Genomic DNA, 12539 nt, shown 5'->3' on the forward strand with positions numbered 1-12539 from the left:
GAAGTAGATGGGTTTTCTTTTCCTTGCTTGTTTTTTCTTTCATTTTATTTTTTTATTTTATCTTTTAATGTTTGCTTGATTTTTAATTTTTCTTCGTAAATTATTTCAATTTATTTTTTATAAATTTATCGTAATCTTAAATAAACATCTTAATATTTGCTTTATACTTATTTTTATAGTTATCTACTTTTATTATCATATAATTATGCAAAAAATAATATTTTTAAAAAGTCAAATTCATAAACCAAAAAAATATATTGCCTGCATCGAGGATTTAATAGATTAAGCCGTGAAACTAGGTTAATTCAATATATTTTCATCTAAATATTAAAATTAAAGGTCATTTGAAAAAAAAAATTAAAAAATCAAATCATGTTTTTTTATTGGATATCTGAATGATAACTCCTATAATTTCATTTTAAACTCATATTAAATAAGAAATCAAATTTAAAGATTTCAAAAATGACCTATTTATCCAAACTATCATGTTAGCAGTAAATTAAAATCGTTTTAAAATAATAGTTAAAATGTTAATATTTTAATATATTTTCCAGAATTAATAACTCGAAAAACTATTGAACACATTGCAATAATTAATATTTTATATTTTTACATTTTTTAATAATATAATACTCGTGTAAACATATGGATGTGTTATTAACATGCTTCAATCTAATTTGGCCTCCGAAAATGTTCTTTTTCCTTTTCTTTTAAGAGATGATACACCATCAAATGATCATGATTTAAGGGTTTTTAGTAAACACAGATAGACCTAACTTTCCAATATAGAAAACCAACCGATAATTCATGGGCTATGGATTTTGATATCAGCAACGTGCAGAAGTAACCAAATATCCAACTGATTTGCTAAATAGCCTTGATTTACTGACATTTGTGCCAACAAATATAACCTAAAATGTTATCAATGATACAAAATGAACAGGCTGGCCCATCATAATAAAATATTGCATCCATAAGTCAGGCTTTATCATGGATCCCAACTTTATTTACATACATCAATTGGAGATCCATCCCATTGGAGCTACCATACACCTTCCTTGGACATTCTCAAAAAATTGGAAAGAGTGATATTCGGGAGCTCAACTACAGCCATTTTCTTCTTCTTTATTTTTGTCGTCTTAAATGACTCTGCATCCTTTGACTCTGTCTCAGTCACTGAGGCCAAGTTGTAGAACTGTACAAATAGAATTCAATCCTGACTAGTTACTGAGGCCAAGTTGTAGAACTATAAAAATCATCAGGAAGCATTGAAAACATATAAAAGTGAAGCATGCCATGTGTTTTCCATACAAATCATATCTTGTGTCAATTAACAATAAGGCAAGCAAACCATTTGGACTCCTTCAGCAAATTGGAAAACAGACGGCTTTAATTTCCCATAATAAATGATGAAGGTTACCTCACAGACGCCATGCAGCAACAATCTATGAAAGGGATCTTGGACCCGTAATGATAGAACTTCATCTCCACCATCTTGAATGAAAACCCGGATGCATGCCTGAAAATGACAAGTTGATATCTGGCTTTAGACAACAAAGAAGACTTGTACCAGCTAAGGAGACATACAAGCATCAATCATCTACCAGCGACATCAAGATATAAAATAATGACATGAAAGCTTCAAGAAAGAATTGAAACAAGAAAAAGACTACACATAAACAGCATTACAATAGGAGATAAGAGACACAGCATTTGTCACCATGACCATCCAGCTGTTTAACAAGCAATCATCACATTCATCAATTACATTAAAGGAAGACAGTTGGGGTTAAAAGGTTGCAATGATGCAATTCATTCTAACATTAAATCCTTCAAAGCATACACATCTATAATCAGAAACACATTTCAGTTGACACAAATGAATCACACCAAGCCAGCAAACCAAAGGCGTAAAACTCGAGCTATAGATGAGGTGTCTAATTTTATAGCAGCTGATAAACTGAAACATTATAATTTCTCTAATATTACAGATAAAACTTAGTACAGGCACGCTAGCTATACACTAGATGCACAGTTTAGATGAGGAAAAAATCAGCAGTATAACTGACATTTCATGCTGTAAATCACCAATGTCCTTAATCATTTCAATCAATCACAAGGTATGAACATACCTCATAGCTCTCAATAAGTTCTACAAGGAAGCTACGACGAAGTGCATCTCTAGTTCGGCAATCTATTCTATGCCATGCATTCATGACAGCCATCTTATCAGCATCAACATGACCTTCCCTTTTGACAGACCTCCTATTTAGTCTGTCAATAATATTAGCCTACCACAGACAATGGAAAGCTAAAATTAGAATATATTGCTACTGCACATACCAGAACAGCATTATGACAGCAATATGTGTTTTCCAACTCATTCACATGCGAGAAGTTGCCATGAGTAAGCCAGCTTGGGGGACCAAAGGTCATTCTCCATGCACTGCCGAATCAATTGTGACATGGATGGGAATGCATGCTACGAAAGATAGAGACAAGTATGATGCATCAACCGTCTACTCAATATCCTGGCTAGAGATCCTCAACATTTCAATTATAGAATAGAAGGCCAATTTGCAAATTCAGCTCATGAATTTATTATGTAGTGAACTTGATGAGACACTAAGAAATCTTTTGGAGCCTAATAAAGATAGTCTACTCACTAATGAATCACACCTAGGAATATAACACTTGGTTTGAACCTTAAAATGACACAGATCAGTTTACTGCTAATATTTCAGCTCAAATCTTCAGATATAATAATAATTTTAAAAAGCAGAAATGACTGAAACTGAGTATGCTCTTCAATAGAAGAGGACTTGAGACAATGAAAAGTGATTTTATAAACAAGATAAGCAAAGAAACCTGCTTGTCCATGTCTATATTCCTAAACTTGTCCCACTCTCCAATATTAGTCATGCAAAATGGTGACAGTGGCACATCATCACCTGTACAAAAGAGCCCAGCATCAGTGCCAAATATCATATCATAAAAAGAGAAACTGTTAAACTGATCATGGGAAATAGGGGTTCTGTGAGGTCAATATTACCCTAAAGAGCCATTAGCCATTGAGTTGTGCTCTAACTATCATCAGCATTCAAGTATCATTGTCAATTAGATTTTTTTTCTTTAATTTAATTGCATCAATCCCCAACTAAGTTTAAGAGCGAACAACCAAATCTAAACTGGGAAAGATATGTTGCTGGTTATATGAATGCAAAACCATGGTTTCTATGCTCTAGATTGTTGTACCAATAATAATGTTATTGAATGGGGAGAACCCCTTAACATGTCATAATACCCCAAGGTGGTGGAGCAAACAAGCCTCTAATTTCTTCTGCATCTAAACGAGGCACAAGCTCCATCAGCAATCGATCATTTAACCATCTCCGAGATCGACGGTTGCTAACCTGGAGAACCACAGATTAGCAACAGCATATTAAACAATCTTCAGCTAAATTGGAGGAGAAAAAAACTTGTATTGATAAACCAGAAATTAAAATAGCCAGCAGTTGGAACAAAAGGAGATCCTCATATTCCAACAAGTACATAACTGCAACTGAAAAAGAAATCTTTAACCAATAAATCTCTTGAAAGCACAGAACAACCAAGTATTACAAAAATCCTATGGCTCCAAAAATGTTTCTTTTTTCCTTAATACTAAAAATTATCCTTTTATCCTCATTTGATCCAAAATTTCAAGTCTTTTCATAGAATGAGTCACAAGACATGCAAGCGAATTGTTAAGTATTTCAGTTAATCAATCCATATAAACAGTGATCACCATCCTAGTGCATCACATTGGAAGCAATAGTTGATGTCGTCATACAAAGATAGCTATACACGTCCTCTAGCATTAACAGTTTACCATAAAGCACATCACTAACAGTAACATAACTTAGCAACAATTAGCAATCTTTTGTTAAAAACTCAAAAAATGAAAACCCATCTCAGTGCAGGCAATAAAACACCTCTTGAACACTATCATTAATACAACTGACACGGGATGAATAATTTAATAAAAAAAGGCAGTAAATTTGGGGGAAAGAAACCCCAAAGAGACGTACTCTTCCAGTCAAGCTTTCAAGGAAATCGATCTTCTTCTCGATGGACAAATCTCGGGGTTTTTCATTTTCAGCTGCCCATGATTTTTTTCAATGAAAATCACGATTCTAACAAAATTGCAAAAACGGAAAAAACTTTTCAGAAAATAAAATAAAAAATTGTAAAGAGAATAAGAGTACCTTTTGGAGGAGATGAAAGGAGACCTTCTTCAACCATCTGAAGAACCTCAAGAGTCGCCATTATTGCTTTCTTCTTTTCTTTTAGCTAATTAATTTAGATCTGATCTCTGATTTTATTTTTTTTTTGTGGTGGAATTTTTGGCAGCCTTGACCTTGAGAAACAGATGACGACGTTATACAGAGACCCGTTAGACAAAAGTCAAATTACAAACCTAACCCTCGTTGAGGAATATGCACCTGCGATGCGGTCGCAGGCGGTGGATGCTTTATCTCCCTAAATGGGTCAACTATCTCGGCCCAATTTGTTGTTGTTTTTGTTTTCAATATTAAGTTTATTTCTTATATGTTTAAAAGAAAATTTATAAACAATAAGATAATGAAACTATAATAATAAAAACTATTTTTTCATGAATGAGTAATTATGAGTAAAATGGTAAAGTTGAGAAATGTTTTTTCAAGCATGAGTAGTTATTTTTTCATGAATGAGTAATTATTAGTAAAATGGTGAAGTTGAGAAGTGTTTTTTCATGAATGAGTAACTATTTTTTTTATGTAGGAGTAAAATGTTCTACATGAATGAGAAATCATGAGGTAACTGGAATTGATTAATATAATCCACTTACTTATTTTGCTTTATTCTTATATTTTAATTCTTTGATTTTTTAATATGTCGTTAAAAAAATAAAATAACAAAAGAATATAAATGCTAAAATTAATATCATTGAGAAAACAGTACTTGGAATTCCAACAGTACTTGGAAGTTAAAGAAACTCTCTAAAGGACAAAAGATCATTGAAGGGGGAATGGTGAAGTTGACAAATACGCTTAGAGCGTGTTTGGCAGTGTGGTTGCGGGTGCTTTTCAAATAACTTTTCGTGCCAAAATGCATGCCAACGATGTTTTTTCATTTTTTAAAAATCATTTTTGACATCAGCACATCAAAACGATCCAAAACGTACAAATCATATTAAATTTTAGCCAAAAAAAAAAAATTTCAAATTTTTTGGGAACGCGGCCGCAGCCGCGTTCCCAAACGGTGCCTTAGTAGTTAAAGATTACAAGCAAGCAAGATTACGGTGTTGATTACAAAGAAGTTTTTACTTTGATTTTAATTATTATTTTTGCAGCTTAAAATCCATGACCTATCTTGGATGTAAAACCATTATTTCTACATAAAAATCCTAGTTAGAAGAGATTATTTCATTGCTAAACTGAGTGTTTTAGAAAATCAGGTTGAGGAATGAATTATTAGATATTTGATGAAATTCTTTGTCTAAGTAGGAGTCCTTGATTAAAAAAAATAGTTAAAGGTTATAATCTTTTTATAAATATAAGGGTCTAACATCTTCAAAAATTGAAAAGTGTGTTGAATATCAATAAATAAAAGTTTGAGAGGCTAAATATTTGAGAATTTAGTGTTTTAAACATAACAAACTTTTCTTGGCTGTTTGATGGTGGTTTGTTTGGCTAACTCTTGTGTGTAGATTCGGTGCACATGAAATACTAGTGTATTTTTCCAATTAGAGAGGACAAGCATGTTAATTTACCAAGATTATTAGGTTGTGGTGTATTTTCCCAAACAAATAGGACCATTATTTTTTTTCGTCTTATTTATGGTTGTTAAAATATATGGGCAACAGACAGGTAAATGTCCCACACGGTTGACAGTGCACATTGCATCTAGAACAGATATATTTTTGAAGAGATTCCATGACTTCATATAACACTTACTAGCTGGAAAACAAATCAGAGTAGCGGTACTGTAGATGTTGTTACACTACCCCAAACTCAATTTATGATAACCCAATTTAAGCATTAAGCAAGGAAATAAAGGATAGAGAAGAAAGCCTTTACCACTTAATCGTGCGACTGTTTGACACCAATATATTCATTTAAAACTAGCATTATACTTGTGTTACGTTGCATGGCTAGAATATCAAGTTAATTTTTAACACAAAAGAAAGAAGTGTTTGCATTTTGGATGTGATTTCGGGTATCATAATTTTTTGATACGATCCAAGAAAAGGTTAAACAAAAAAATTCAAATTCTAGCATAATTGTGTCTACTATCCAATTTTATACTATCAAACATCACTCTTAATTTCATTGTGGGGTATGAATATTGATAGTGAGGGTTATGCTAATGTTGCTAGTAGTACACTTGTTAGAAAATTAAATTTGAACACTATTAAACATGAAAATCATTATAGACTTCAATGGTTGAATGATTATGGAGAAGTTAGAGTTACTAAGCAGGTTTTGGTTTCTTTTTTAGTTGGAAAATAAAAGGATAAGATGTTGTGTGATTAGTACTTAAAAGTGCATTTTCATTAAGGTTTTATATTATCATATTGCACTTAAAGTATTATTAAATTCTCTATCTCAAGCATGTTTTATAATAACAAGTCTGATAATATAAAATATCTTTAATTTATGGCAAATGCTCATTTTAAATGCGGGCATATCTCATAATTCAAATGATTGATCAATGTGTTTAACTATTGAAATTGAGAAGACAAAGAGAGGGCTAAGCTTAGAGAAGAAATGATGGTTCAATTCAAAACAGGAACACCATTCGATTATTGAGTCTCAACTGGAGTTGTAGACCTTGGATTTAGGTCTAGTTTATCTTGATGGAAAGCTAAGACATAGGCCTAAAATATTCATGAGGAGTACAAGATTTAAAGCTGTTGTTTTCAAGTTCAAAGCTTAGCAACAAAAGAGAAGTCTGAATTTGTCCTACATCCCAGATACTATTCGGTGTTTAGCCCATATCTCGAGTTCTAGAAGTCCAAATGAGCTCATTTTTTTTTGTTGAAAAGCTGAGACGAATGCCCACAACTTTCATGAAAGCTATCGGTTCGAACTATGATTTTAGCAATGATGTTTTGTCTAATCAACAAATCAATAACTAGCCACCAAGTCAATGGTTGGCCACCAACTCAATGGTTAGTCATCAAATCAATAGTTCTAAATTTTAGCCTATAAAAGGATGTATTTGTCATACATTTAGGCATCATGGTTTTCAGATCAAGATCTTGCTCTTGCTTTCTTTCTTTGTATTTTTTTAATGTTTAAGTTTTATTTCATGTTATGTTTTCATTAATCTCTTATTTATGCTTTTCATTTCCTTTACTATACTTAGTTAACTTATATCATAATTATGTTCTTATCTTGTTTAATTATGTTTCTTTTCTTCATTATGTTTAGCTAAGTTTATTTTATCAAGGTGAAATGGTTTTACCAATGGTGTTAGAATAAGTATAGTATAAACTCAACATGAACTTTAATGTTTATATTCATGAAAGTTTGCTATTAACATGTTTTATAATTCCTATCTTACTCATTCTTAATACATTGCTTGTTAAATGGTTAATCTAAATTTGTGTTGTACAACATTCGGTACAACAAATACTTGATCCTTTCATAGCCTACTGTATGGATAATCAACACTAGTGCTATGAAAGGAACTTGATTTGTTGTTGACATAAATAAAAATCATGAGTACTTGACAATATTTATAAGTATTGGTGTTACTTAAATAAGATAATTAATATGATCATGTTAATAATTTATAATGAGTCATTAATGATAAATCATCTAATTGGAACCTCCTTTGTGTGTGGTTTCCAGTTGAGTAATAAAAGGAGTTTATACTATACTTATTTGAAATATCATTAATGAACCCTCTAACCTTGGCAACTGTTTTATCTTTGTTTAAATCCTTACATCATTATAACATCTCAAAGTTTTCTTCAACTCCTTTTCTTTTATTATTTGTGATTTTATACAGTTAACCTTCATATGGATCGACTCTGGTCTTGCTAGGTTATTTATTACTTTGACACTCCTGCACTTGAGAGAAGATATCAATCATTTGATTATGTCATTGTGCCTATGTATGCTACTCATTTATTGTTAAGAAAACTTTGGCAATTTGATAGAAAAGTCAAGCATGGTGGGTTTAAGAACAAGTATTCTCTTGAGAATGATGGGAAGACATTTACACTTATACCATTGTTCCTTAGATAAATGTATGAAGACAAAATGAAGCTAAAAGGAGAAAAGTGAAGCAAAAAAAAAAAGATCAACAAGAGTAAGAATAAAGTTAGCCAAGAAAGAAGAAGGTTAGATTTAGCCAAAATAGAAATTAATAGAGATTCAGCTGAGAGAGAAAAGAAGAAAAAAAGAGAGAAAAAAGGAAGGGCGAGAAAAGAAGAAGGTGTGAAAAAATTAAAAAAAAACATGTTAATTTTTATGCGAAGATTAGTGAGATTAAGAATGTTTATTTTTTTGAATGCATATGATTTTACTTGTGTATAAAAAAGCATATTTTAACACTAATGGCTTTGATTGTTGTATTCCTAGTGTTTATGTTTCTTTATTACAAGATTTTAAGAAAATCTTTCTTGATGAGATCCCTAGTAAATTGTCACTTATTAGGAGAATTAATCACCAAATTAATCTTATACCTAGAACATTTATATATAATCGGCTTGCCTATAGAAGTAGTCATAAGAAGACAAAGAAACTTTAAAGGCAAGTGGAAGAATTGATGACAAAAGGTTACATAAGAGAAAACAAGTCCATGTGCAATTTTGGTGTTGTTAATACAAAAACAGAATAGGACTTGAAGGATGTGTGTTAATTTTCATGCTATCAATAATATTACAATAAAGTATAGACACCCAATTCCTAGACTTTATGATAAGTTAGATGAATTGTATAAGTCTTGTGTGTTTTGTAAGATTGATTTTAAAAGTGGATATTATCAAATAAGAATGAAAAAGGAAGATGAATGAAAAACTACCTTTAAAACTAAATATGATTTGTATATTAGTTATGCCTTTTGGACTTTCTAATGCACGTAGTACTTTCATGAGATTAATGAATCATGTTTTGTGCAATTTTATAGGTAAGTTTGTTATGATTTATTTTAATGATATTTTGATTTATAGCAAGAATTTAGAGGAGCATATTGAACATTTAAGGAATGATTGGTTGCTTTGTGAAAAGAATAGTTATATGTTAATATGAAAAAAGTGTGACTTTTGCATGAAAATGATTATCTTTTTTTGATATGTTATTATTGAAAAAGTATTGAGATGGATGAGGAAAAAGGTTAAGGCTATCCAAGAATGGCCTACACCTAAGTTAATCATTGAAGGAAGAAGTTTTTATGGTTTGACTAGTTTTTGTAGGAGATTTGTTAAGGATTTCAGTACTCTAGTTGCACCTTTAACTGAGATAGTTAAGAAACCTGTGGATTTTAATGGGACAAAGAACAAAGGCATGTTTTTAATTTATTAAAGGAAAAACTAATTTCGACTCCATTGTTATCATTGCCTGATTTTATAAAAAAATTTGAGATTGAATGTGATGCCTTAGAAATAGGTATTATAGCAATTTTAACGTGGGAAAAAAGACCTATAACTCATTTTAGCAAAAAGCTCAATGATGTAACATTGAATTATCCTACTTATGATACAAAGTTTATGTTTAGGAAGAACTTTAGAAACTTGGCAACATTACTTGTAACCTAAGGAGTTTGTGATCCATACCAACTATGAGTCATTGAAACATAGTATGGGCTAAGGGAAGCTAAACCATTAGTAGGTTAAGTAGGTAGAGTTCATTAAAATATTCCCATATATGATTAAGTACAAGTAAGGAAAACATAGTGGCTGATGTACTATCGCGAAGGTATATGTACTTCTTTAAACTCTAAACACTATATTATTAGGATTTGAGTATGTGAAAAATTTATGTATTAAGGATGATGATTTTGGCGAAGTATATTTTGCAAATGAACATTTGGCCTTTGATAAGTTTTATATGGTTGAAGGATATTTATTTTAAAAAAAGAGATTATATGTGCCTAATTGTTCTATAAGTGAATTGCTAGTTTGTGAATCTCATTGAAGTAGATTAATGGGATATTTTAAAGTTTCTAAAACTTTAGATATTTTGCATGAGTACTTTTATTGGCCTAAGATGAAAAGATATGTGAAAGAAATTGTTATAGACACATAGCATGTAGACAAGCTAAGTCTAAAGCTTTACCTCATGATTTATATACTCCTGTACTAGTGCCTGAGAAACCTTTAGTTGATATATCTATGAACTTTGTGCTTGGTTCGCTTAGGTAAAAAATAGGTAGTGAGTCTATTTTTGTACTTGTGGATAGAGTTTTTAAGATGATATAATCCATATCTTGTTATAAAACTAATGATATAACTAACATAGCAGATTTATTCTTTAGAGAGATAGTTTGGCTTCATAGGGTTCCTAGAACCATTGTTTCTGATTATGATATTAAATTTCTTAGCTACTTTTGATAGATTTTATATGGAAAATTAGGAACAAAATTGTTATTTTCTAATACTTGTAATCCACAAACAGATGGTCAAACCAAAGTAGTTAATAAGACTTTAACTATATTATTAAGAACTACTATTCAAAAGAATTTGAAAAATTAGGAAGATTGTCTGTTATTTATTGAATTTGCTTATAATAGGAGTATACATTCTACTACTAATTATTCTCCTTTTAAAATTGTCAAACACTCTACCAAATTCTGATTGTATCAATGTCATTTCATGCAACCAAAATGCTTGAGTGTTGCTGTCCATCAAGTCCATTAAATTAATAGTTGGCCATTACATTAATAATCAATTACTAAATGAATAGTTCCGAATTTTAGCCTATAAAAGCAGGCATTTAGGAATCTTGGTTCTTAGATCAAAATCATGTTCTTGCTTTCTTTGTATTTTGTAATGTTCAAGTTTTATTCCATGTTATATTTTTCTTAATCTCTTGTTTATGCTTTTCATTTCCTTTACTATACTTATATAATTATGTTCTTATCTTGTTTATTTATGTTCTTCTTCTTCATTATGTCTAGTTAAGTTAATTATGTCAAAGTGAAAAGGTTTCACTAATGGTGTTAGAATATGTATAATATAAACTCAACATGGACTTCAATGTTTATATCCAAGAAAGTTTGCTATTAACATGTCTTATCATTTTTATCTTATTAATTCTTAATACCTTGTTTGTTAACTGGTTAATCTAGATTTGTGTTGTATAACACTTGGTACATCAAATGCTTGATCCTTCATAGTCTTCGGCCGACATCGTTGTTATAAGAGAAACTTGATTTGTAGTTAACTGATTGTGCATCAAAAGTATCATTAAGTCTCTTATTTTACATATGTATTTATTGTTTTTATTTGGGTTTTTTTATAATAATCGATGTGCTTTTTAGTAATGAAGTTTCTTTTTATGTCTCGATAGGTTTTTGGAGCTTAAATGAATTATTTCAGAAAATTCAATGTCGGAATTCGGAACAAAGAATTGAAGAGAAATTTAGTTGAAGATTGAAGCAAATCTTGGTTCAAATAAGTGCTCCAAATTTGCCCCAAAAATCAATTCTCGTCCAATTCTAGAAAAGAATATTATATGATCTATTTCAAGCCCAAACATGCCTTATGTTGTGTGCAAACTTCAACCATCAAACACTCAAGGTTTCAATGTCAATCTTAGCCCAAATAATAGGTACATTTGTATCTTTATTTGATGCTTAAATTCAGCCCCAAATCACCCTCCAAATCAGCCCAAACACAATCCATGATCCTACATGTCCACACAATAAATAACATTTGATTTATTTGGGTAATTCATTGATCCAAGAGGGCAAGCACATGGATGGAAAGCTGGAGGGGACATTGTGACATTATTTTGGGTCAAAATAAGAAAGAGACAACTCATAAAGGAGGAAGAAAAACGTGCACCAAAGTGTTCTCAAAGCTGGCCTGGTTTGATTTTCCAGAACACCTTTCGGTGTTTTGCCCATACCTTTTGACTCAGATGTCCAAATGTGATGTTCTTTAATGATCTGAAAGCTAACAGAATGACCTATAAATATTTCTCTAATAGCCATCTCCAAAGGAGGCTTCTAAGAGGGTCGAATTGCTGTCCAAAGTTAGAGTCAGATTTGTGCCCGAATTTTTACTGCAATTGTGTTGTGTTCTTCTTTATAGATTTCGGTTCTTTAGAATGTAAAACTTATTATTTCAGTTTGATTTAAGTTATTTCATATTTATTAAAGTGTTATTACATATAATCATGGTTGGCTAATCTTTTTCTTGGATCCAAATCAAGGATGATGGTGGTTGAGGTGACTTCTTTAAGATATGAATGAATCTTAATGTCTATCTTTTCATTTTCTTCATGAATGTTTATTATTGCGAAGAAATTTTAGAAATCATTTAGGTAATGTTATAATCTTGA

At 30.9% G+C, this 12539-nt stretch overlaps 1 protein-coding gene across 2 annotated transcripts; it reads right to left on the reverse strand.

The window, feature by feature from the left end:
* Nucleotides 1-863: 863 nt before the first annotated feature.
* On the reverse strand, nt 864-4432 carry LOC133706199 (uncharacterized). 2 transcript variants are annotated; one of them, XM_062131675.1, is made up of 7 exons: nt 4248-4432; nt 4071-4141; nt 3305-3413; nt 2869-2951; nt 2133-2291; nt 1421-1519; nt 864-1195 (listed from the first exon to the last, which is right to left on the reverse strand). In XM_062131675.1, the coding sequence occupies exons 1-7, from the start codon at nt 4306-4308 to the stop codon at nt 1043-1045; spliced, it is 735 nt and encodes a 244-aa protein (XP_061987659.1). In that variant the 5' UTR covers nt 4309-4432; the 3' UTR covers nt 864-1042. The 2 variants fall into 2 exon arrangements, with proteins under 2 accessions (XP_061987659.1, XP_061987660.1); XM_062131676.1 differs by lacking the exon at nt 4071-4141 and having other exon boundaries at nt 4248-4425.
* Between the last annotated feature and the right edge of the window lie 8107 nt (nt 4433-12539).

This window comes from Populus nigra, chromosome 11, assembly GCF_951802175.1.
Source record: "Populus nigra chromosome 11, ddPopNigr1.1, whole genome shotgun sequence".
NCBI lineage: Eukaryota > Viridiplantae > Streptophyta > Magnoliopsida > Malpighiales > Salicaceae > Populus > Populus nigra.

Bases quoted from the DNA above. Each gene is read 5' to 3' on its own strand.
- LOC133706199 (XM_062131675.1), bottom strand. From the start codon at position 4,308: ATGGCGACTCTTGAGGTTCTTCAGATGGTTGAAGAAGGTCTCCTTTCA. The intron at 3,414-4,070 runs GTACGTCTCTTT...GTGGTTCTCCAG, and splicing joins TTGAAAGCTTGACTGGAAGA to GTTAGCAACCGTCGATCTCG. The intron at 2,292-2,868 runs GTTTCTTTGCTT...TGTCTGTGGTAG, and splicing joins ATATAGACATGGACAAGCAG to GCTAATATTATTGACAGACT.